Genomic DNA, 26,033 nt, shown 5'->3' with positions numbered 1-26,033 from the left:
CCCCAGGGCTCAATCTCAAAGCAGTGTGCAGGTACGAGTGCCACAGTGTCTGTAAAGCTCATAAGTGCTGTGGTTAAACTTGCATTTTGTAACTCTGACTTTCGCAGTCTAAAACAGACAAGTTGTTGCTCATTGCTAGATAGGGTTTAGCTGGTGGTTTATTCAAATGAATTGTTGCCCATGATGCCTGAATTTCACAAACATGGGTCTTAGGAAGTCCAGCTCAAGGAAATAATATCATGGCAGATGTTTACTGCATGGACATGCTGAGTGTTGTGCTGGTTATACATTAGCTCCTGTTTTTTATGTCTTGCTTATGTTTCATTTTTGCTTCAAGTGAATTGTAAAGTAGGTACCTTCAGTTTAGTGTATGTGAAATCATCTGGACAAATATCTACAGCTTTAGGCTAGGAGACCAGCATGATGCATATGTAAATACAACAAAATACAACATAAAAGATGAGAACAGGTGCTAAGGCAAATGCACTAAAAAAAAAATCCCAATTATTGACTCAAATTTCCTTCAACATTTGGAGCAGGTTAGGATCCCTATAGTCGGAGACCACTGTAAAGTAAGTTCCTTCTAATGAAAACGCAATGCCTACAAATAGTTCTGTGTAGCATGAACATACATAAGCAAGCATACGTGTATGTGTGTATATATGGGTGTGTGCGTATAAGTGTGTGCCTATGTGTGTGTGTATGTATATATTATATGTACACATAATGTATGGATCCTCAGACTTCACAGAGTACAAGGCAAGCAAGCTTCACTTCAGGGCTTAACTGTTCTTGAACAATTTCTCCAGTGCATTAGGCATCAGTATCAGGCATGCAAGTTTTCTTTTTTTTTGCTTCAATTCTTTTTTTGAATGAACAAGTTTATTGTGAAAAACATAAAGAAAAATCTCTCATCCCTCCTCCCTTCCTACTGTTTTTAGAGCAGTGTTCATGCAGTGTAGTCTTGTTTCACAGACTGTGTTTTTTCATGTGCAGCAAAATCAGTGCCATAGAACAGCTTTTAGCATTTAGTCACCTTCCTCAGTCACCTCCCAAGAGGTCTCTTGACAATTGTCCTTGTGTTCTTGTCCCATTGTCTGGAAATGAGCACTGGCATCTTCAACGCAGAATGCCAACAAGCTGCTGTTCTGGACATCAGCCGTGGCACGCTGCGAGGAGGCACACGAGCAGCGGTTCTGTCCCCTTCTGTCTAGAATGCGTATTCGTTCTGAAGGGACTGTCTAGGCTTCTTGGCTTGTACAGCACAGAGCACACTGTTGGCACTTCAATAACAAGAATAGCCATTTATGTCTAGGGTAGATAAAAGTCATGACAACTGCCCTCCCCACTCCCAAACCAATGTTTTATTTATATCATATTTTTAAACTGAATATAATTTACTCCTTAAAAATAAGGCAATTTAAATTAAATGTGAAATTGGGACAGTTGATGAGAAGGAGAGCTGTGACAAGAATTCAAAGCCTAAAATACAGAGAAAAGAAAGTGAGTCTGATTCTAATAATTCTAACTATTTAAGGAAATAGTAGCCAGAGAGTCACCTCAATTCACTATCTATGGGCAATGCTTCCTTTTTCATAGATCAATTTAAGTATCAAACATCTTTCAATAATTCTTTTTTTCCTGTAGTGTCCTGTTCATTTACAGTAGTTTTATATAACTTATCAAGCTCCATGTTAATATGCTGTGTGCATTTAAATTAAGTTCAAACATTCTTATAAGTGCAGCTTAACTGATATTGCAAATAAAAAGTAAAATTCTTAAGTAAAAGAAAATCCCTGACACAACAGAAATGTAAAACTGAATGGTCTGAATAAATCAATATAATTATGTAATTGCACACCTAAGTTTGTGCAGGTTCACTATAGCCTTCAAATCAACAATAAGAAGTGCTAACTTTAGCACATAAGTGAAAACTGGTTGCAACACCATGTCTTAGCAGTTAGCAGTTACTAAGACCTAGCATTCCTTCAGGATAATAATTAAATTGTGCATGTATAAAACAGTTAAAGCTGATTTTTAATCCCCTTGATATAAATTAGTCTTGCTGGAATAAAAGTTTGTGTTGATGAATTTCCATCATTGTTATCCACTAAATCAATTCACCCCTGCAAACAGGATGCTGGTGCTGGCTGAGCTACCACAGAACTCTACACCTCTTCAAGGTCTGCACTATTTCTGTATACGAATACATCTGGTAAACACAGGGGGGCTCTGTGTGCTCATTACTGAAATATATGTTGAGATTTGCATTTCAACAGGACCTGTAAAATCATTAGAAGCTGATACTGTTTTGGTAAGCTCTTCAAAGCTGAGGCCATGTGCTTGTCTTCACTTTTGCAACATGCCTAACATGCTGGCCTATAACAAAAAGAAGTGTTATTTATGCCTTTGGAAGTAGTTAGTAGCCAAGTGATTTGAAGGAAACTCTCCTCTCTCTCTTGCGAGCCCAGAGCTTCACACGAGTTGCACTCAGTTTGAGACTAAATGGTACAGCATGCAAAGCTGATAACAAGCTATCTTTATATTTTCTTGATCTTTTGCAGCAATTAGACTTGATGATATTTAATTTGTCCTTCACTGGCCATGGATTCAAAGAGCTATTATAACAGTTAATAAATTCATGAAAATAGTTATGTGGATATAGTTATATCCTGGACGGATATAGTTATAGCCTGGACACCTGTGAGAGTATGGCAAGGCACCTGATAAAGCAGAAGGTCTTTTCTAGTCTATCTCCTACCTTTCTATGTTAAATGATTCCCATCATTTACTCACCCTCCAGGGATGCTGAGCACTGTAAAGTGCAGGTGACACTGGCCAGAGAGTAATGTAAAGTCCTTTATTTATTTATTTTTTTCTCCTTGAGTACTCTGGAGGCTAGCACTGATGTTCTTTGGTGGATAAGATTCGTGTGGAACCAAACCCTTCCTCCCAACAAATACAGCTTTAAAGCACTAAGTATAGCCTGCTGTTACAGTGTCAGTTTGTTATGACTTCCAGTACATATTATTGCTGTAAACAGTGCTACAAGCAGAGCAAACCATGGCTTGATTAATTTGACATTCAAATTTATTGCTCTGCTATCTAATGGTCTGCCTACATCTACAGAGCAACTGCAGTGTGAATACATATGCATATGTCCCTAATGTGCTTCAGCTGTAAATAATAGAAAGGTATTACTAAATGCTAAATAATTACTAAATATCTGTTAAGGACAGACTGTAGCCAGTCTAGATAATCTTGTCAAATACTATACAGTCACAGGGAAGCATGAAGTGTCTTTGACTGTTGCCGGGACATTTGTGGCTGATTGGACAAAATGTCAACTTACATACTGATTTTTGTTTCCCAGTTAAGATAGCTAAATCACCTACACTCTAGTGAGAAAGCAGCAGCGAAATAAGGCAGAATACAGTTTACGTGGATTCATCATATATCTCTCCATCTCAGCTACAAGCTTAAAAATATTTTCTTTTTCTTTCCGTAGCTCTAGTGTTCTTTCCAGTCAGTACGAAGAGGCCCAGTAAACGCAATCTGCTGTTCTAGAAGAAACACTGAGAGCATAAAGAGAATGGGATAATATCTCAGCTAGAGGGCTCCATATGTTGATGGCAAGGTATAGTATACTTAGAAAGAAATAGGATTAGAATTGTTCTAAGTATCTGAGCCACACATAATACAAGGAAGGAAATAATATTTTCTAAATGTGCAGCACAGTGCCAAAAGTGCAGGTGAAAAATCTTTACTTGAGCACAGACAGATGGGAAGCTAAAGTTAAAATGGCATTGGAGATATGCACTATTGTAATTGGAGATTATTAAAAAACTCCTAGCAATGCTCCCAAAGGGCCTGATCTTAAGCATTACATCAGAATCGATCGTTCCACTGATAAATGAATAAATGCCAGTTCCATGCAAAAATCCACTAATCCATTAGCAGATTTGCTTCCAGTTATGAGAAGAAATGAAATTATATTCAAGTATGAATAGAGAGTATGTTGGATAGATGTTGTTTGCCTGTATTTAGTTCTTTTCAAAATAAATATTCAGAAGAGAAACAAAGGAAAAAAGTAAATGTTATCCGCTTGTGAGCTATCACATGCTGTACTTTTACCACGTAGGCCAGTGATGGTAAGTAAAAAGCAATTTAAAAGGCTGCAGAAGTGAGTAAGATTTATCTGGGGAGTCAGGACTGCTCTGAGCTGCACTGGCATCCATACAAGAAATATTTGGAGATCATTATTTCTGGACTCACTCTATGGCTGGGTGTTGGCTCTAGTGTGAATGTGCTCCAGTTGTGTGTAAGTACTGAGATTTGGTTTTTGCATTCAATCTCCAAATACATTGGGCTGTATTTCTAGAGCTATCACTCTTACTGGTTAGATACAATACTGTCTTCTATTCAAGCTGTTCTAAAAGTGATATGTTGTTATATATTTTTTTAAATGTGAAGACTGCAAATGAAGTAGAGAGATAACTCACTGAATACATGTTCTGGTAAGACAATTGCTAAATGCATCTACTAAATTTATCAGTTTGCTGAACTGCTGATAAGTCTTAATAAAACCACTTTTATACATCCAAGTCTTGGTCAGATCTGACTAGCTTTTATTAAAGCAAATTCTCATTGCCTTTGAGTGGAACCTGCATGAATGAAAGTGGAGAAAAATCAGGTGAAAGCTCAGTGTTATTTAAACAACTGTGACACATTGTATCCTGCCAAATCATTATGCAACAGAAGGGTAATGTTGCTGCTTAAGTATAGCTCGAATTCAGCCTGTCGAAAAGGCTTCTGCCTATTCTGAATTTTTAAGTCACATCATCCTTCAGCTTAATGATCCTTTAATATCAGCCTGGCATTCTGCAGAATATCTCAAAAGTTAAGTACTTACATATACATGGGCTGTAGCTGTAAATGAGATGTCTTCTGTGGGCCTTGATAGCCGTAAGAGTCAAATCCACCTATAAAATCAACTGAAGAGGGGGGGAAAATAGCTTTCATTAGCAACATCTTTTCAGAAGAGATAGGCACTATCATTCAAGAATCACCCAACGCACAGATTATTTTTGATGGACTCCTTAATAATCTGTTAAAATTAGACCATCTAATTGTGGAGATGCAAAAAAGGGTTGAAAATGGAACAAGTCAAAGTCTTTAGAGCAAAGATTTTAAATTAATCACAGGAAGACAATAAGGGATTTATAAAAGCCACCTGTCTGTCAGAAAGAGCTACACATCACTCTTTTTTCAAGTAGACCACCTCACTGGAGCACAAAGAGATGTTCTATTCAGATATTACAAGTGCTGCAAACCATTTATTTATTGGCATGAATGCATTGCTTCTGACTGTGATTACTGTGTCAGGCTTGCTGACATACTGTGGTTCAGTGATGTAGAGGAGAAAGCACATTGATCCTACTCTGTTTGAGAGATAGAAGTTTCTCTGATTCCCTGCTTTGACATTTGGGTTGAAATGCACAAACAGAGGGCTGGAACAATTTATCCAAGCTTCAGAGATGAGACTTCACAAATCTAAGGAAATGAGCATTTCTCCCAAGACACTGGAGATCTATGGGAAGGTCATAGGGGGATGTTATTAATTCACACCACTGCCAGGTCTTAGTGGTCTTCTCATGTTTATTTTTAACAATTTCCAGGGCGATTCAATCTCATCTGAGTCTGAGACCCTTGCTTTTCTGCTGAAGCACATTCTTTGCACTGATAAAAGCATGCCCTTTTCTTCCTTTTCACCAGGACCCAGCTATTGGCTTTTAGGGTTTTTTTTGTGGGCACCTCTCATCCCTGAAATGCTGTCTTGTACATACCAGATGTGAATTTGACTTTACTTTGCTAGAAAAAAAACAAAAAATTCAGATATAGAAGACTGGGCACTTCTACTGTCAGACTGGCTATGTGTACATCAAAAGCAAAAAAAAAAAAAAAAAAAAAAAGGAATCTTTGGTATCAGATAATTTTTTATGGATCTAAAATGAAGTAACATTCCCATAAAAATTCATGAAACATTAATTTAGAACCCTTGATTGAAGAACTTTCACAGTGGATGGAGTCCTTAATATTTGCATTTATGGGTTTATGTTATCCTAAGGTAACTCTCAATGTGCTCCACACTGAACAATGCATTCAGATGTGGTCCAGGAGTGTTACAAAACTGTATTCTTGTGCCCTTGTGTCCACCATGTAGTTTGCAAGCAAATAGCCACTAGAACACCAGACTGGACAGCTGTGATATGTCTCCATTGCAGACACAGAGAAGTTGAAGGTTCCCTCTGCCTTCTTCCCTGGTCAGAGTGGAAGGAAATTTCCCCAGGGAAATCATGTAGTCCATCCTGGGCTCTGTGGCAGTATTAAATATACCTGTATCCCAGAATGATGTTCTACTAAATTAATCCCTGACATATCTAATGAAGGAGTTTCTATAGTCTATCTGTGTTGCCTCTCCCTGTGCCTAACTTTCTAATGTCTAATTTAAATTTAATTTCCTGCAAATTAACTACTTTTCTACTTTTTGTCTTTTCTCCCAACGGACATGAAGACAAATGAGCCTTTTTTTTCTTTTGTAAGTACTTCTAAGCATTTTTTGAAAAGTATTTTCAGATTATCTATCTTTTCTATATTTAAGCCTACCTAGCTGTTTCAACTTTTTCTCATAGCCCATGTTTTCCAAGCCTTTAAATTTTTTCTTTTGATCCTTCTTTATCCCATTTATATTTCTTTTAAAATTTGACGCACAAATCAGGACTAACTGGTACAATTGCCATGTAGGTCTTGGCTACAGTAGGTGGAATAGCTTTTTAATTTTATATATATTTTTTTTGCAACAGCATCATACTACTCATGCTTAATAACCATGTTGTGAGCCCAATACACCTCAGATCTTTCCTTTTATCTTTTTTTCTTACCTTTTGACACCAACAGTAGTCTAGCCAGTTAATTCCTATTTTGTCTGAATATATTTGATTTCTCCTTCCCCCCAGGAGTTCTTTTGCACTTCTTTATAGAATTGCATCTTCTTGATTTCAGACCACTTCTCAACATCATTTTGAGTTCTAATCCTATCTTCACAAGTGCTTGAATCCCTCCCAGTCTGGCTTCACCTTAATTTTTTTACAAATGTTCTCTCCTCTATCATTCTTGCTGTTAACTAAAATAATGAAGAGAATTATTTCACTACTGAGGTCCCACTGGGATCCCATCTGATATGTCATCCCAGCTAGTTGGTAACTAAATTTTAAATACAATTCTGAACACAAACTACAATGATTTTATCTGGATAGTGCTACCCTGGCTTGCTTACAAAAATTTCACAGGATCATAATCCTGTTAAAATCAGGATAAATCCCATTTATTGCTTCCTACTTGTTCACCGTCTGTAATCATCAGAATAATTTTATGACAACATAATCGTGTCTTTGGAAGCATATTAAGTTTATAAGCTCAAATGAAGAATTCCCTACAGGATTATTGCTGAATGAAGTGCTAGGCTGCGAGGATATGAAAAAACTCTTATTCAAATGCAAATATCACAGCAAAAAGAATGGAAAGGCTTTGCTGTAACTATGGTTTGTTGGATTTTGCCCATTTTTTTTTTCTTCCCACTCCTGACCTCTGACAACACAAGTCAGAAAATCAGTGTGTTGGACTGAATGCCCAGCTGGTGTCAACTCTTGTCACTTTATGGATGTTATCAGAGTATTTGCCCTGCTTTGCATTTTTTGTGAACTTCCCAAGAGCCTTCAAGCAACCAGTAGATCGTTATTATAAGGTTGCAGGCATGCACCCTCTGTTTTGCAGACATGGGGTGAAAGGTCTTAAGGGCGTTTTTAGGGTCATCTTTGAAAAGCTAATCTAAAGTATTAATAAAAAGATTTCTGTAAGTGAAAGGAGTTTGTGGGCACATGAGAAAGATGTATGCCTGTTTTCTCTGTAGGCATTGTGTCTTTGCCCTGCTGCACAAAGTAAACACAAAGTGTTAACAAGCCAGATTGTAAAGTGACAAACAAGACGGGCTTATAGAGACATTTTTGTTTTAAGCTGACAGTAGAAGATCCCACATGCATAACCTGATGATGGTAGGGCAGAGGATATTATTGTGACCTTGTTAAAAACATATAGTGGCTTCTTGCACATAACAACAAACTTTGCAAGGTAGGCAAAGGAAAAGGTAGATAATAGAATGGGAACTCCAATGTAAAGGAATTCCAGTAATTTCTTTGCAGGAAGTTTTCCTTCTTTTCATGGTGGCAGTTTCCCAGTTAGCATTGCAAAGCCTGTGGTGCCCAGACTGTATTAAAAGCTCCTTGTGCACTCTGAGCCAGTTTCTTAAAGCATGCAAAATGCTGCCCTTTCTGCACGCATTTTATCCTGGCTGTGCCTGAAAGGTCACTAAAAGTGTCATACAACTGATACGTTCCTGGCAGCAGCAACATGAGATGAATAAAATAAGGCTTATTAGCTGAAGCACTACAGATGCTTCCATTCTTAACCTTATCCATCAAACACATTTTTTGACGACTGTACTTTACATTCATCTTACCTGTCACTGTTATCAGAATTGCCTCTTTTGTCATGTTTGCCCTAGTAAAAGCATGCGTACATATATAAACAAATATAGAATCTTGTTCATTTGAAATATTGGCTGCTGAGATACTTATTTCTTTAGCTGGACTGTCTTAAATACCATAATAACTCTGCTATTTATTTGTAAAAAGTGCTATAAGAAATTCAGCCCAGGTGTTTTCTTTGCTGGTGTTAAGGGGCTTATCAGGCATATGATTGTGGTTAACACTGTACCACAAACATTTTCTGGGACATATGGTTCAAAATAGGGACATACTTTCTATTGCTAAGCACCCACAGGGATGTGATGCTTTAGCCTCTATTCACAGTCACAGTTCCCACTGTCTCCAGTGTTTATCAAGAAAGGATGAGAGGCATAAAAGCATTTTTCATTTCTGATTTCTGGAAGTTGTGGTATATAAAGGGACTGAGATACACTTACACAAGAGAAGATCCCATTAGCACAGATGTGCATATGGGAGAAGGGACTCTACAAAGCTAACAGCGAGAAGTAATAAAACTCAAAGCAACAGATGGACAAAGAGAAAGAAAACAGTGTGGAATGAAAGCAACAACAACATTTTCCTGTAGAAAGCAAAAGGAAAGATTTTGAAAAGAAATCAGAAGACTGGATGCTATTCTCCTCATAGAAAGTTTCCTTTGTAAAATATAAATACAGAAGAAGATTCAGGTCCCCAGCTAATACATAATTTTATAGCTTTAGTTACTTCATTGAAGCCGTGATAACATATTAGCTTAGGATCTAACCCAAAGAGTCATTTAGGGCATATGGGTATAGAAAGATGACATACATTATGGCTTTCCTTGCATTTTAGTAGGCATGCAAAAATCAGTGCAGCTTAGATACGAAAGGATTTAGAATTCAGGAAACAGGAGGGGGAAGAGCAACTTTATCTGTAATGAAAACGAAAAGGAAAGGTTGGGAAATAGCTGTGTACACAGCCAGTCTGTGACGTCTAGTATGTATGACTTCTTGTTTGCTTTCAGATCCTCTCCTTTCTTTGTTCCTTTGCTGGTATTGTTTGTCTTCCTGATTCTCCCTTCCCTGCCCTTGATGCACTAGGCTGTCCCTCTCATGGCAGTGAACGCATTGCCAATGCTCTACCCTGGCTTCACCACCACATCTGCTTCCTGCCCACAGATCCTTCCTTAAAAGCACAAATGCCTTTGGTAGTAATGCTGTAATCTGTCTGACTTCTCCTATCACTGATTCCTTTTCTCTTCCTTCAATTCTTCCATCTCTCTGAAGAAACAGCGTGACCCTTCCAGCTCTATTAGTTGTATCCAATAAACCCGGTCACCTCCTAGCATGCTTCCCTTCACCTGCATCCACTTCTTTCTTTACGCACAATTTCTCCCATCTCTTGTAAGATCAAACTCATAACAGAATCCTTCTTTCCTCAGTCTGCCAGTCTTTTTCCCTCCCCCTTTTACGGTTATTTTCCTCTTCTCTCTTGTCATGGCCACAGAAGTTTTCTCCTGTAAAACTTCCACTTCTCCCAGTGACTCTGTCCCCAGCCTTGATCTCACATGAACACAGTCTCGATCTTTTCTTGTGCATTACCCTCCCAATATGAATACAAGTAAATCCCTTTCATAAAAAAAGCAACACAAACTTTATCCCTGCTTGTCCCATTTCCTTTTTCTTTCCTGATAGCTTCAAATACTTTTTGGAGCTACTTTCCTCCATTTCCATAGAGTATTTTCTCCCATTGTATATGCTGTCCCTCACACTCAGCTGGAACTGCAGTTTGATTACTGCTTCCTATCCAAATTTGAGTACTGGCAGTTCAGTGTTTACAACCCTCTCCATGGTCAGCGAACCAGTCACTGCTCTCTTTCTGCCAAAACCTTTGCCTCCGTTGACCTCCACTCTCCCCTCTCCAAGTTCTCAGCTTTTATCTCTCATCTCTCCTCAAGTGTCTTGATGATTCTTCCTCCAGCACACTGAGGGAGTCCCACAAGCTCTAGTTTTCACCTTCTATTTTTCACCGCTTCTTGTGAACTGAGTAGTCACATTCACAAATGCAGATTCTGCTATCCTCTGCTCTCTGAGGCCTCACAGAGTACATGTCTTGTGTTCACTTTTCTCCTTCTACACAAACTAAATTCTCACCTTTTTTCTGTGATATGCTAAAACCAGAACTCCTAGTCTTCCACCCTAGCACTCCCTGATACCTCTCATAGTGAATGACAGCACAATTTTGCCTGTCACTCGAGGACTTTCAAGTTAGATGGCTTTGGCTTGGGCTGCTCTCTATGGCTGTATAGCTGTGCACTATTTAATTTCTGAAGATTATTTTCGCATATTGAAGAGGAAGACTTTTCTGTCCGTTGACACAGCCATAACATTTACCCAGGGCTCTCAGTGTCAAACACTACAGTTGTTCCTTTTTCTGACCTCACCAAATGAAGACTTATATGAAAGCTGCAAGGCTCATCTCTTCGACTAGCTTACTCGTCTCTGCATCCTGATACTGATTTCATCTTCCATATTTCATCAAGTAGAAGCTAAATCTTTTTATGTTCAAAGCCCTTTATAGAGTCTCCACAACAATTTCCCTTCCTTCCATTTTTAAAAGCTAAATTCTGCCCCAAGTTGCCAGCTTGACCTGCACACTTATAACATTTTCAAACATTTTCTCTTCCTGTGAGAAGTTCTTCACAAACAATTCTCTCATTATTTTCCCTAAAACTCTTCTTTGTTCTATTGGCAATAGTTAGGTTACCAATGTACTAATATTCCCGTCTACCGTGCTGAAAAGCATTTGCTCATTGTTTCTTTGCACTTGCTTTCTGCCTGAGCCCACCTGTTATGTATTGTCTGATATGTGGATTGCAAGCTCCAGGAAATGGGGCTTTCATGTTTTTCCATTGTTTGACATCCTGGTAGGCCTTGAATATATTTATGAATCTGAAGCACTAAAATAATGTTAAAGATTTACGATTATACATAGTCAAGATGGTGCCATTTAAAAAGTGCTAGTGACCAGGGGAGCATGTATGCATGTACACATGGATGTTTTCTGCACATGCACATCACAACCAAATATATTTCCTATGTGATATCGCACACAGAAAATGTTTGGTGCACGTGTGCTACATCTGACGTGTGGAATTAAACTTACTGCAGACTGGCTGAGGAAGCCAAAGATTTGGTCCCTCTGGACTCAGGCCTCAGAACTGCAGTGATAAAACTTCACTGACACTCTACTGAACACATAGCTGGGAGAGAAGAGAGACAGTGAACCAACCAAAGCTAATAATTTCACTGAAGGGACTGTTGGTGTAGAAATGAATGCATTTCTGCATTCATGTGTAGAATGAAGCAAGAGAGAGCTGTGCACAAATGCTGAAACTTAGAAAAAACTAGCCAAATTCAGGAAAAAAGGAGGCAGATAAAATTAGGCTTGGTTTTAAAAACTTTGGGAAAGACACACTTGGAAATATCAATAAAATACAATTTGGAAAAATATAAAAAAGATATGGGGACACCCATGCCCCCGCAGCTTTGCCAGTATCCTGCCATCTGCCTCACTGTCAGGTGAAGACACTTCCAAACCCTTTAGTGCTCTAGCCTTTATCTGCTGTGAGCATGGCCTGGTGTCAATAAGACAATATAGCACACAAGAGGAGGTTTGCTTGAATACAATCTCAATAAAGTTTTAAAGTTTGTTTACAATGATAATCAAATGTTATTGGTCTTTGGGTTGCGTGTACAGCAATTTAGACTCACAGAATAGGATAGAGCCAAGGACTGAAAAAGCAGGGAGAAGGAGCGTATCTGTCAATAAATAAAGCTGTGCCCTTACTGATGGCACAAAGGAGGATTCTGAAATGGGTTAAAGACTTGGACACATGTTCCAGTTTTTTGCAGCATAGTATGTACTGCATTTCTGCCAAATAGCCAGTAACTGCCTGTGAGTACTCTTAGCTCACCCCACTTGTGAGGTGAAATGAAAACCCCAACTTCTTTAACTGTAATTTCCTGACATTTTTGAGCCCGATAATGTCCACAAGAATAGCAAAGAAACACTAATTTCTGTGAAGTTTCTCTGCTCAAGTTCTGTAGCACTACCATTATCACAGTGCCATTTACTTTCATAATAGCCAGAGGATTCCCCCATTTTTTATGTCACGGTGGCTTTTCCTCCAGATTCTTCTCCTCCTACCATGTTCCCCGGATAAGGCATCCTTAACCATGCCTTACGGATAAGGGCCTACAGGGTCTTCTTCTGTTTCTGGTACTGCTGATCCCTGATCAATTCTTCAGTCATCCCTTCTGGGACAAGATGTAGGACTTGGAAGATAGGCGGGCTGGTAACATCTGATAAGCACCACTTGGTGGCACCACATGTCTAGAGTTACTGTCAGGGATTTTGGCCTGCTTTGCCCAATGATTAGGACCAAATGGGGATGCAGACACTGAATTGAAGAGGAGCTAAGCTCAGGGTTGTACTCAGCAAAGACACCAGCATGGATAGTGGTGAGAGCCAGGAAATTAGGGAAGCCAAAAAGTGCCTCAGACTCACAGATTGAGAGGGGGTCGGGTCAAAGGCAGGGCCTTGAGGCAGGACATGAGGAAGACCATGCTGCAGAGCAATGCATTATCAAGACAGGGCTGTCCAAGGGCAGGAGCCGTGCAAGGCAGGGGCGGGAGCCATGACCACGGCTGAGCAGAAAGGCATCGGGGTGAAAGCAGCCAGGACTAAACAACCACGGGCTGAGAGGCAGGAGGTTGGAGGCAGAGGCAGGAATGAGACTTAGGCAGCTGGAGGCAGAAACAAGGACTGGGGACAGAGCAGGTAAGAACAAGAGCCAGGAGGAAATGACTGGAGCATAAGTGCAGCAATGAGAAATACTAAGCGGTAGCTGTCAGAATTGCAGCTTAGACCTATTAAACACAGCAAACCACCCGTCAAGCTTATAGACCAGGAAATAAGGCGGAGGTGAGGTAGGCTGCTGTTTGACTGCTGCAAGGCTTTGCAAGACTTATGCAAACCTGCAGTGGGGCTAGTCCAAGGCTCCATAAAGAGTACTGCAAGAGAGTCTGTTAAACACCTACACTCAGCTACAAGAACATTAACAGTCTGCAAATACATTCTTTTTCTAAGCCAGACAGACCTGAACACTGCTGGATAATAGCCATTTGCTTTCACATTTTTATGCTTGAGTACGTAGCAAAAAAATACAGCCCTTAAATAGTTTTTGACTGACAGACCAACCTAAGTATTAAAGAAAATGTAGGTTAGACTGAATTATCATAGAGCTGATCAAATGAATTGTTAGAAGATTGGTATAAGCCAGTTCATTGCTAGGGGCAAGTGACAAAGAGATAAAAAAAGAAAAGAGAGAGGAAAAGAAAACGTCTGGGTCAGTGGTCTCCAAGTGTGACCACCATACTAATAAATTAGAACAAAAGTCATTAATAGGTGCAACAAAGTGGAGAATTAAGGTCCAAATCTATGAAGCTAACAACCCAAGGCTAATGAATACCTATGTGGATATTTAAAAGGAAAAGTAATAAGAAAAAGACATGTAGGAAAAAAGAATTTAGTACAAAGTTATGTTCCAGACATCTAGGAAACTGCTAGCAGCTCATGTTGACTCTCTCAATGGGGAAGGCACTAAATGGTGGGCAAGGGTCCTTTTCAGGACTGCTGGAAAGGGTTAATGATGGGGTCTACCCATAGCAGTTTTGCGCCGCTCCCCAGCGATATGTAGCCATCCTTGCTGGAGCTCTTGTTTAAGTCAGACTGAGCTTTGCTGGCAAAGACCTACAAAGAAGGTATGTTACACTTACTCATTTTGCCTGAATATAAGGAGGCAGAGAGAGGCAGAGCCTTGGCAGCTGCCTGGCAAGAAACAGGTAACCTGGGCCAGGAAGGCAGCGCTGAGGAAGCCTGGGTAGAGAAGGGGGCTTGGAGCCTGCTGTGGCTAGTGGTCGGCTGCATCTCTGCCTGTGCTCACTGTCGGTCTGCATTAGAGCGTGTCTGTTGGTGCCCAGGGTGAGAAGTTCCTCCAAAGGTCAATTCAGTAGTGTTCGCTTCCAAAATATGGCTTTGAGTTTAACTGAAAGCATTAACAGATGAGGCAAATCTAAATGAGGTCTTCCAATGGTATCAAAGCAAAATATGACAGCCAGCCTGAACCCATTTTCCATTCAATTTTCAGTTTGCAGAGATTCTCAAATTTTAACACTTTTTCTTCTTTTGCATGTGAGTTTTATTTACTTTTAAACCTCAAAACATTTTGCTGGATGAGGAAGACCACTTCCTATTCATCTGTGATAACATTCTGAGAATTTCTTCAAATCATCTATGGCTTTTGTTGTCAGAACTGTCTCTAGTTCTGACCTCATTTCTGCTACCAATTTGAAAAAAACATGTGGGACTTTGTTATATGGGCAGGACTTGTTTTTGTTCCTCTCCTCAAAAATTAATTCACGAGAAGACAAGTAATATTTTCAAAACACTTTGTGAAGGTGTACAAGGTTTCTTTGTAAAAGGTTTGTTAACCATTCATTCGCTTTTCAAATGTGCAGATCTTTTCCAATACTTCTGTGATATGTCTTTCTTAAAAAGATAAAACAGGGATGATGAATAGTTAAAAAAACAATGCAAGGTTGTTATATCCCCCTGGCTGTTACAATGCATTGATTTTATTAAGCAGTATCCCATTGTGATGAGCTGCTGGAATGGAAATGCTACTTCCTTCAAGCTCTGTGGTATGCTATTTAGAAATTTTTTAAACTTGAGCTTGACAATTCCCGCAGGAGGTGGTGATGGATGCAAGGGGAGTGGCAGGGAAGACAGTGAGGGAGAAGGGGAATTAACATATATGGAGCCAGCAATGGCACCATTTTCCCCCGTGTGATTTTATTTATATATTTGCCTCATACCACATTCTTGTCTCCTAGGGATTCCTTGAGTATCAACTTCATTAGTTACAAAGGCAGCAATCCATAACCAATTTTCTTTTCATGTCAAGCTTGTTCATGTATAAACCCAATGCTTTTGTTGGCAACATTTGCAATTAATCCCACAAACAAAGAAAATGCAAATCGTACAGTCTACCCTAAGCACCCTTTCTGACTCAAGGCCCTGACCACTATCTATTATACACTAAAATGAATTGAAATTCCCACTTTGAGTCTAACCTAATTTTCTAGTGATAATAGGCATGGATTCCCAGAAGCACTCTATGCATCTTGATAGTAACATCCTAATTTCCTTTCCTGGTAAATGTTTTAAATAAGATTTTAGCACCAAAGGAAATTAACCTTTAAACTGATTGTAATTATAAAATGCCATCACTGATTTTGTCTTCAGACTAATTACTTGCTATTATTTAAACAAACTGCACCTCCTCAGAGCTTTAAGTTTGTTTCTCTCGCTTCAGTACAGTGCCAAATGAGTGTGGATTAGGCTGCATATGTCCGCCAGGCCTTGTGACACCTAGACTGCTCATTTCCATTTGCATGTCAAATGTAGCCAGTTTTAGTTGTCATATCTTCCCATCACAGCCTTTCTCCCTTGTGCCCTAGCCTAGCACTCGGCTGCTCAGACATTTTCGGCATGTGCTTTCTAGCTAGCGTCTGAGCCTTGTGGGATGCAGAGGGTCTATGTTCTGCGTCAGTGAGAATGAGATGCTAAACACCAGCTTCTGTTTTTATAAAAGGCTCCTTCCAAGACATGACATGACTGGAAATAATGACACGGGAACCACCCATTGCTATTTGCAAAAGGCTGACTCTGTACAGACATCTTAGGAAGTTTCCTAAATGTTCTTGGTGGCACTGTAGCTCTCCAAGACTGCTCTTTCTGGGATGACAAGTATAAGGCAGCTGCATTGATTTCAAAGGTTTCATTCTCTCAGCGCTTCCATCAGCATCTTGACAGCTGAAGGCATCCCATTTCCCTCCCTTTGGTTTACTTAGTTCATGTAGCAGTCACCCCAGTAAATGAAACAAGTAAACGAAAAAGCTTCTAATTTAGCTGCAGGCTACATTTTGGAGAGTGCAGCCGAGCAAAAACAATTTGATAAATTTCAAATGTAGCTTCAGCTTTTGCAGCCTGTTCATTGAATTCTTACTCATGAATGACCAGTTCAACAGCTGGAGAACAATTACATTTTAAATATTGGCTTTTATTTGTTCCTATGCTTGTTTTTCGATGCTTCTTTAGACTGTCTAGGCTCTTTTTAGCATTAACCAGACAAATTAGACCAGTGATTCATCCTATTGTGAGAGAGGTGTCTAACACAGGGCAAATTGCTCTTTGGAGTTACCTTCCTGTTTCCACTGACTGCAGCAGAAAACTTGATCATTAGTTTAAACTATAGTCCTAATTGTATATGCCTGCAGTCAGCGGAGATGAATCCCATCCTTGACATTTTGTGGCATCAGGGAGGGGCCCAAAAAAGGCAAATGTGTTTCTCCTTCTTATATCACAATTCTTGTATGATAGATTCTGTTTTTATCATTTTGAGGACACAAAGAGTATCAAGATGCAGAAACCCCCTCCTGATCACAAGATCTGTAATATTGCCACATAAGCTGAGGAGGGCAGGTGGTGGCAGTCTATAAAACCTTTGGTAGCATTGATAATTTGAAGACAGGATGATCATTCAGTGTTTTACAATACAAGAAGAAGAATACGTTACATAAATGGTAGGTGTGAAAGGAACAAAATGTATAGCTAAGGAACTCCTTCCCACAGGATGCTGTGTTTGATAAAAATGTTGTTAATTTGTATGCAGGGGGGAAAATGTTCTGGAAGAAAAGACCAGTTAAATACAACAAGACTACTTCTGGTTAAGGAAGTCCCTGAACCTCAAGTTACTATTAGAATTTTCTGTGAAATATCTGTACACACTTACTGTGTTCTTATATACCTATATGGCAAATATATATCTAAATAAGCATTAGCTGCTCCTCGTTGTTGGATACAGGATATCGGGCTAAAAGTATCTCCCGTCTTATGTTTTGTTACGCAATTGCAATAGATAACTCTGCATTTGTAAACTGCAGCTTACACTGACTGCAGCTGTGGTGTTACCACCCTGCCAGGGAAGAGACCTGCAAGCCTGCCAGGGAGGAAACCTCTAGCACTGCATTTAAGCCCAGGCTTGACTACAAAAAGGTGGTTTCAGTCAGCTTTTACCATCCCTTCACTCAGCCTTAGTTTCTGGTCCATTCCTGCTTCATTTCTGTCCTTCTCCTATCCTAGTCGTCTCAGAATTTACAGCCATATTCACCAGAAAAAGGCAAGGGAAAGAAGGAAGAAGAATTAATAGCTGAACATTTGCTAGCAGTTTCTCTATCTTTGTTTCAGAGATTTTAAAGCAGAGGTGCAAGTAGAGGTAGTATTTCTCTGTAACGTCTCGCTAAGCAGATTGTGAAAAGCATTTGGCGCAGAAATAAAGTGATACCTGAGCACAGTCTGCACTTCAATAGTGCCTTTCATCCCAGAAGCTCAAAGTTATGAAGCAACATGCCTATGAGTTTGTCCTCACCATTATTTCCCATTTTAAATATGGGAAACAGAAATATGGATAGATTAAATAACCTGCCCATAGGTGGAAGGGAGTCTGTAACAGAGATTAAAAAAACCTCCTTTTCTACCTATCCTATATGTTTGTCAAAAATTCACATCTCTTAAAACAAATGAACTTAATGTCTTTTAAAAGAAAATCTTTGCCACTACCTTGATACGTCCCAGGTCAGGCATAGGATCCCAGGATGGACTGTTGTTTGACACTTAGTATATTGCCAAATTGCTATGCTGCATTGCTCACCAGTAGATACCCACTATCCAGACCATTGTATTCTTGAAGGTTTTTTATTTTTGAGTGAAAAAAATGAATCTTGAATGCATACTTTCACAGAGGAGGGTAATATCATTTTAAATGGTTGTCTAGAGCTTAGTTCTGTGTCAGATATCCCCAAAAGCTGAGCTCAAGGGGATATGCAGCACAAATCTATTTAACCTGGCTGTAATTTCTTTTGCTTTGCAGTTTACCTGGAAACAAGGCCAAGAGAAAAGGAGAAAATGTATGTGCAAGCTGGACCCCCGCTAGTGCAATGGCTGTGCCTCGTGGTACTCTAGGAGCAGTCAGACAAATCATATTTCTTCTCTGATTAACTTGATATTGTGTTATGGTAAGTGAATAATGATTTTTTTTCCTCCTGGCTGGGACTGCAAAAGAGCCTTCTGGATTAGGATTTCACTGTAAAACACATACTGAACTGGTGATTTTCACTAGTAATTTGGGCTGGGGTTCCTCCCTAGTCAGGGCACTCCCTCTAATAACAATCCAATCCCTTACCCATCAACAGAATCTATAAGGAAAGCACTGAATTCCCACTTCAGTAACCAAGGTTCCTTTTTAATTGCCTACAGACAAAAAGCCCCAGGAAGATGTTGCTTTATTGCTTATATTCCAGAGTTTTTCACCAAATATCTGCATATTTAATAGCATTTTGAAAAATACATTGAATTTGTTTTATCCAGGCAGTAACAGCTTATAGCAGGGAGCCAAATTGCTAGTGAGGAAATGCACATTAAATGAACATTTCAATGTTATTAAAAATAATGTGCAGCCTTTGAAAAATGGAGACCTAATACGATTTTGGAAAACAAATGAGGAGCTCTGATAAGTTTACAGCCATTGAATGCCTCCAAGTAATGATAGTTGTCGACATTTTCATGCTTTATTTTTAATTGCTGCAGCTAATAATATTAACGGGGTAAGAACGACAATAGCTTAGCCACTGCAGTAGCAAGAGTGGAAAGGAGAGTGTTGAGCAGGCAGAAGCCCTGCTGGGACACATCCTCGCTCATCCTTCCCAGCTCCGGACCTGAGGGGCACCAAGCGTCAGAGTGTCTCGTCCCTGTGCAATCACAGGGAACAAGATGCAGAGCAGACCTTTGCGAGTGACAAGCTACTACCAACAGAAGTAGCTGGGAAAAAAACATCTTTGTCTGATCCTTGGTGACGAGTGCTGCTCTGGTGTGGCCTGTATAGAGCACTGCTTGGGACAGTAACTAAAAGGAAAAAAGCTTCCTCTTTAATCCCTAGTGCAGAATTAACCAAAGGCAGATTTTTCTCATGAAAGCTAGTGCATGACTTGTACTTTGATTCAGGGCCTGCTGCTGAATTCATTTGGTTTGTGAGTAATTTAAACCCCCAGATTTGCTGACTCAGTCTTAGTTATGACCCTGATTTGATCACTGTATTGTTCCCTTCTTAATCCTTTAGTGAGGTTACAGCAGGTTAATCTTAGTAAAATGTTTGCTTAATTCTACACTTGCTCATTTGTTCTTTTAATAAAATCTGTATAAAGAATGGAGAAATAGTTTCAGCTTGTACCAATTACTCCGAGAACAAAGCTAATTCAGCTGAAATAGCTTAAGAGCAGCTTTGTTGGGGACCAAAACAGGATGGCACTGTGTAAGACAGCAGAGAATCTCTAAGACAGAAAGTGATGATGTGGTAACTATGATTTGTGGCCAGAATGTGTGCACCTGAGTTACCAGTGATCATGATATGCCTTCCTCCCTACGTACCAGCAGTCACGGTGTGCCTTCCTGCCTACGTGTCAGCAGCTACGGTGGGCCTGTCCTGCTGGCCTGCCTGCCTGCCTGCCTGCCAGGGATCAGGAGATGTCTTCCTACCTATCACAAGATGCCACAATGCCTAGGAGATACTTGGAGGAGTGGCTGGGCTTGATTGCTATATAACTGGCCATTGTGTTTTTCAATAAAGGATCTTTGCACTACCCTACCTGAGGTCTGTGTCGTCATGTGCCGCACAGCTTGATTTTGTTTCTACAGTAGAGGCTTTATCCTGACAGAAGAGGCACTTTCCTGGCTCCAGAGCAATGCTCATGTGTTTCTTTGGTTAAAATCTGCAACATAGGCCTGTCTGGCATCTGGAGAGCACTTGACTTTTTCTCTAGTCTCACCCCTTACTGCCCACTTCTGCCAGACTGAGTGTTCCTGCCCTACTTGCTTCTTCCCCTCCTCTTTCAGGCAGCTGTTTCTCCCATAGCCCATTAACAAAAAAGAAGAAATGGGATTTCTTTTTCTTCAAGGGGCTGTTGATGGTAGTAGCATGCCAGGGTGGGGAAGTGAAAAAATGAGAAAGGAGACTGTGGGAATAGAAACATGGTTAGTGTATCTGAAGTGACGTCAGACTAAAGGCTGGCATAAGCAGGAAGCTGTAGCAATGGCTCTGGAGAAGGCTCTGGGGCATATCTCACTTCCCTTGAAAGCTTCTGTCTTTTCTGCTTGCTTGGTCTGCACGGGACAACCCCATCCGTGAACATGCTGAGGGAGTTATGCTGAGGGATCTTCCCTCGCAATATGAATACTAAATAACACAGAATCCGTAAGGGATACATTACTTCCCAGAGAGGAGGGATAGATTGATGTGTTGACAAAACGGAGGGAAAAGGCAAGAAAACATATATAAATGGAAAAAAGAGAATCCAAAACGTAACCAGAGCACGGGGAATCTTTACGGACTCTGGTCCCTGGCTGTTAGAGAGCACTCAGGCCATATCGGAGAGGATGTCTCAACAGAGAAAGAACTAGAATCATTCTTATTTTCTGCTAAATGCAGTCTCTCAGTACAAATTAAAGCTGCTTTAATTTTACGATACCTTGAGGGTCCAGAATCAGATCTGAGAGTTATTACAGCATTGGAATGACTTGGTCACAGAGTTCCCTCTTTTTCTTTTTTTCCAGCCATGCTTCCAAACCTCACCAGGGGTGAAATTGCAGAGTGTCTGCTTGTGCTGGCTTCCTTGCACTGAGCGCACATTTGCCCTAGCACTTCAGAGAGGCTCTTACAGATGGAGGAGATGGCTCTTTGGCTAGAAGAGGGGGGCCTGGCTGAGGTGCACTAACAAAGTAATAAAAGCCTCAAAATAGGCAAGGCAACCACAAGAAAAGGTTCAGAGAAGCATGACAATCTGTGGCTTCAGAACAGCAGGGAGCTCCCACAGCAGCGAGCAGAAAACAATACCATATTGGCTGTAGTGCTCTGCTGCCAGGAATACCGTTTTACAGACCACAGGAGAAATCTTTCAAATGTGCTCTGAGTCCTGTGCTTGTTCAGTAAGCCAAATCACAAGTCTCTTCCTTGCTTTTTACTTATATTGTGCCCTAAAGCATTACACAAGACCGAAAGAAAGATTTAAGCTCCGGGAAGAGGGGGCAGAATTGTATTAAACAAGATTTCATTTGGGGGGCAAGGAATCATCAACTCTGTGGATAATGAATTCACTTAACTGGAGAGTAGAACAAAGGCCATATGGCTGGATCACTCCCCAAAAAGACAGACATATTTATGACGTATCCCGGCTCCACAAACTTGTCTCAACCTCTTTTTACTACGCCTTCCTCACCTCCACAGAAACACAGATACAACTGAAATGAGCACAGTCCGGAAGACCTCCAAAATGCAGCTTGATTTCAGCACTAAATCTCCCCTTGATGGCTCACAGTGGCACTGTATTGCCAATAGATTATAGGGTTTCAGCTATTTTCTACACAGCAGAACACACAAAGGAACCCCCACCAGGCTTATCAGTGCTCTCAATCAAATAAAAGCCCTTTAGCTTCCTCTTGCAAAACTCTCTCTAGGATTCATGTATATTTTATCAAAGTTGCATGCAGTTTTGATACTTGTTTCCAAAGTGCTTTAGTATAAATCCGAAGATGTCCTCAAATGCTGCAGTGGCCCTTTTTAAAAAATCAAGGTTAAAGTAGGGAAAAAATGAAATGACTTGGCATGTATTTAGAGTAAATTCTGCTCAACAGGCTCCTGTGCATAATAAATAAGCAGAAGACACACAAACATATATCTATATGAGATCATTGCAGTCTTGTAATTGTACCCTGGGAGCAGCAGAAACAAAGATGAACTCCACAGTTCCATCTCTCATAAATGAAGGTCCTGCATGATCTAAAGCTTTTTTTTTTTTTTTTTTTTTTTTTTTTTTCCCCCCAGAAGTGCTTTTACAAGTCAAAACAGAAGTCAACACAGAAGAACTATACTGTCAGTGGTAACCAATTAGATATCAGTTTGGAATGAGAAAAACAAAAAAGCTGGGTGTGCCAATCACTATTTTTGCCCTTTTTCTCTTGTTCTTAAGATACACTGCAGGGAAAAAAATATTACAATGATCTTTTCAGGAGAAAGGAGTGTGTATTTTTTTAAGTTGCATTTCATGACTCCTTTGTCTTTCAAGCATTTGCAAACTGTAGATCAAGAAGGATAGTCAGAAAGCATGTTCTGGCTACAGTGAAATAAGGCATTTAGGTGTAAGCCTGCAAGAGCCAGCATAGTAGAGGGGTGATTTAAAAAGAAAAAGAATTAATTTTGTATGTAATAAAGCTTTAGTACTTACAGCTGTCCTCTTCTTCAGTAATACATTTCACAACATAACAGGCATAGATGAAGCCCGCCAGCTGAAACAGAATGTAATAGCATTAGATATAAAGCGAATACAATAGAAAAACAGGAGTTGGTTTAAAAAACAACCAATAGAAACAACAGAAATAACAAACTTCACCAGACTGTGTTTGATGGGGCAATGATAATTCTTTACAACAGTTCTTTCCTTCTAATAATCAGTGAATTTCCTTATTTTCTGTGATTCTTTTGGAAGTAGTCAGGAGTTGGTGTTTCCTTAAATAAAAATTTTCAATAAAAATTACAAAATTATTAATAAAAATTCCATTTTGCTTCTTTTTGATTATTGAAAATCAAAAACCAAACAGGTAGGTAGATGGAAGGGAGTTTAGCAAATGAAAAGGTACATGTTTATGTCAAAATCATACTTCTTTGCCAGCAAAACTTCACCCTCTATCAGAACTCTTTTTTTATGAGAACATTGCCAACTAAACCTAGCATTGATTCAGTGCCCTTGTAAACTTGTAAAGGCTTTATGGAGACATTTTATCACTTGAAATTAGGGCTGTGGATCTGACACTGGGATGAGCTCCTGTATCTGCAGTAGCCCTTGAGCCTTGAGAAATACCTAGTACTTCATCCCTGGATAGATCTATGTGTGTTTGCATCAGTATCTCATGTTGCAGCTAGTGAACATGGATCTTGTTCCCTGCATCCCTCTCCTCAAAACAAGCCCAGAAGTGGATTGTAACCACAAACAACATAATTAAAAGAAAATGTAAATTCTGGTGTGCTGCTGGAGTAACATGGTAGATTATTTTTTTAGATGATAGTGTGAGATAATCAAAAGAAGGAAAGTAACAGCCAATATCACACATGGCCATGGCCAAATATCATGTAAATCCTCTGCTAGTGCTTCTGCCAAATTCAGTTTGCTGTACCTAAGAAGTTACACTCACATTGGAAGTAATAAAACAAATACTGCAACAGCAGTATCTGTCGCTCGTATGCTTTACGGGGCTTCCCCCACTAGTAGTTTTGAAGAGTTTCATGACTGCAAACAAACCATTTTACATCCTTTAGCTCATCACTGAAGTCTGCATAAAGATGGTAGGATGTCAAAAGAATTTTGGTTGTTTTGTCTCTTTGTAGTGAAAAGTACACAGCATTGTAAAAATGTGTTGTTCTGTGTTGGTTACCTCCCAGAGATCTTTTCAGGAGTTGCAAACCCGATTGTAGCCTTTAGGAATTATTTCTTTATTTGGATAATAAAAGTGCTTAAAGACTGGCCAAGATTAAGCTCTCAATATGCTTGGTGCAAATAACTTTATCTCTGGTTGAGGGAGATTATGACCTTAATTTGAGACAAACTGATCAGTAAACTGGTGAAATCTGAGAAAAGACCATGTACTGTTGTGAATGTTGGTTAGTGCGATTACACATTTACATGAATCAAGACACATCTACAAACACTGTAGTGTTCTGGGTTCTTAGAGTCCTTAATATAAACTGTATACATGAAATACAAACAAAACTGCTTTGTTTCCTAGTGTCTCCATGTTGGAAGCAGTGACTGTGTAGGAAACCATCTATATATATGGACACTAGCTTCTAACATCTGTATGTGTGAGAGAGGTCTAAAGAAAAAAAAGGTCAGCCCCAGGATTTTTCTGAAGAGGTCAAGACTTGATTTGGAGCTCATACTGCAGCCAATATAGATGTTGTGTACTAGCTGCTTAAGTTCCTGTTGGGAGCCCGGAAGCTGCATTACAACAGAACTAAATCATTAATTTTGTCATTTGTTATAAATCTGCCTTATAGTGCTGCTGGGAAGATTTTACACCTGGGAAGAATGAAATATTCACTGCCGGACACAAAGAACGCACTGTACCAAGAACAGCAGCATTCAGCTAATATCAACATTTCATCTCTGTTTTATTGGATCACTCTTTCCTTTGGTTTCTTGGCTTCAGGACAGAGGGCTAATTTACTTCACTGACTTACGCCCTGCATAACCCTATTGACTTCAGTGACATTACATGTGGTTTAATTCAGCAAAGAATTAGGCCCAGAAAGGTTATTCCTAAACGATTCCATTCTTGGATGTGAACCCTGACTTCATAGTTTCTCTGTTCTCTTTTTACAGGCCATCTGATCCAAGTTAGCTGAATAGTTACATCTCTGGTAGGTGAGCACAATGGTAAAGCCTTTCTTTATAATACGGTTCAATATTTCACTTTCTGCTAAAACACCACAAGTTCATCTGTTTTTAACTAAACTCCTCTCACAAAGCACAGTAAACAAACTGTATCACAAACTGTGCTTACTACTGATCTTTTAATTGTATTCAGTTGCATCCCTTAAATATCTAGGGAACTCCTTTGATATGTAAGTAAATCCTAGAGCATTTCGTCAGATGAGCTTGCCGATTAAGAGAGTACCTTAAAGCTAGAAATTGTTCTGTTCTAAATACAAATGGAAGTTTTTTTCCCATGAGAAAATCAAGATTCATAAAATAAACCTCCCTTCTCCCACACCTATCCAATCCTTTGCTTGATGCACGTAATATTTTTATTTTAATTTTAACATCTCATTAGTCTTCTTTTTTTTTTTTAATCAAGTAACTTATCAGTTCTGATCCAGTGATAGTCATTCAAGTGATAGACATTCAAGTTTTACTTTCTAATTATGTTAGCAATAAAGGGCATTCACTGAAACCTAAGGCTCAGAACAAAATGCGATGGTTTTTACTTTGAACACACTCAATGGCCTGAGCCCATGGTGACTACAGATATCATTGGGATGGAGACTAGACCATGCTTCCTCCCCAGTGTACTCAGGCCTCCTAGAAGGGCAAGCTCATCTATGCACATAACTGAGCTTTCTTGGGGGCCAGTCAGCTAAGACTATTAACAAATTTCCACAGGGATGAAAGGCTCTCACAAAATTTGCTGCCTTGGTTACAAGTACAAGGTGCATTTCTTTGACCT

General features: G+C 39.6%; 1 protein-coding gene across 2 annotated transcripts in view; it reads right to left on the bottom strand.

The window, feature by feature from the left end:
• Nucleotides 1-26,033, bottom strand: part of NKAIN2 (sodium/potassium transporting ATPase interacting 2) — a 544,824-nt gene that overhangs the window by 3,463 nt on the left and 515,328 nt on the right. The window contains exons 5-7 of one of the 2 annotated variants that reach the window (XR_010388354.1): nt 23,039-23,099; nt 4,913-4,994; nt 1,037-1,283 (exon numbers count right to left, since the gene is read on the bottom strand). Coding sequence is in view for 1 of the 2 variants with exons in the window: in XM_064508937.1 (XP_064365007.1) it covers nt 4,913-4,994; nt 23,039-23,099 (143 nt within the window). In the remaining variant the exon portion in view is untranslated. The remainder of the gene's footprint in view (nt 1-1,036; nt 1,284-4,912; nt 4,995-23,038; nt 23,100-26,033) is intronic. The other variant, XM_064508937.1, reaches the window with a different exon arrangement.

The sequence above is a fragment of the Dromaius novaehollandiae genome, chromosome 3 (assembly GCF_036370855.1).
Source record: "Dromaius novaehollandiae isolate bDroNov1 chromosome 3, bDroNov1.hap1, whole genome shotgun sequence".
Taxonomy (NCBI): domain Eukaryota; kingdom Metazoa; phylum Chordata; class Aves; order Casuariiformes; family Dromaiidae; genus Dromaius; species Dromaius novaehollandiae.
Note: the sequence above shows the minus strand (reverse complement) of the source record. Positions and strands in the feature narration are given on the sequence as shown.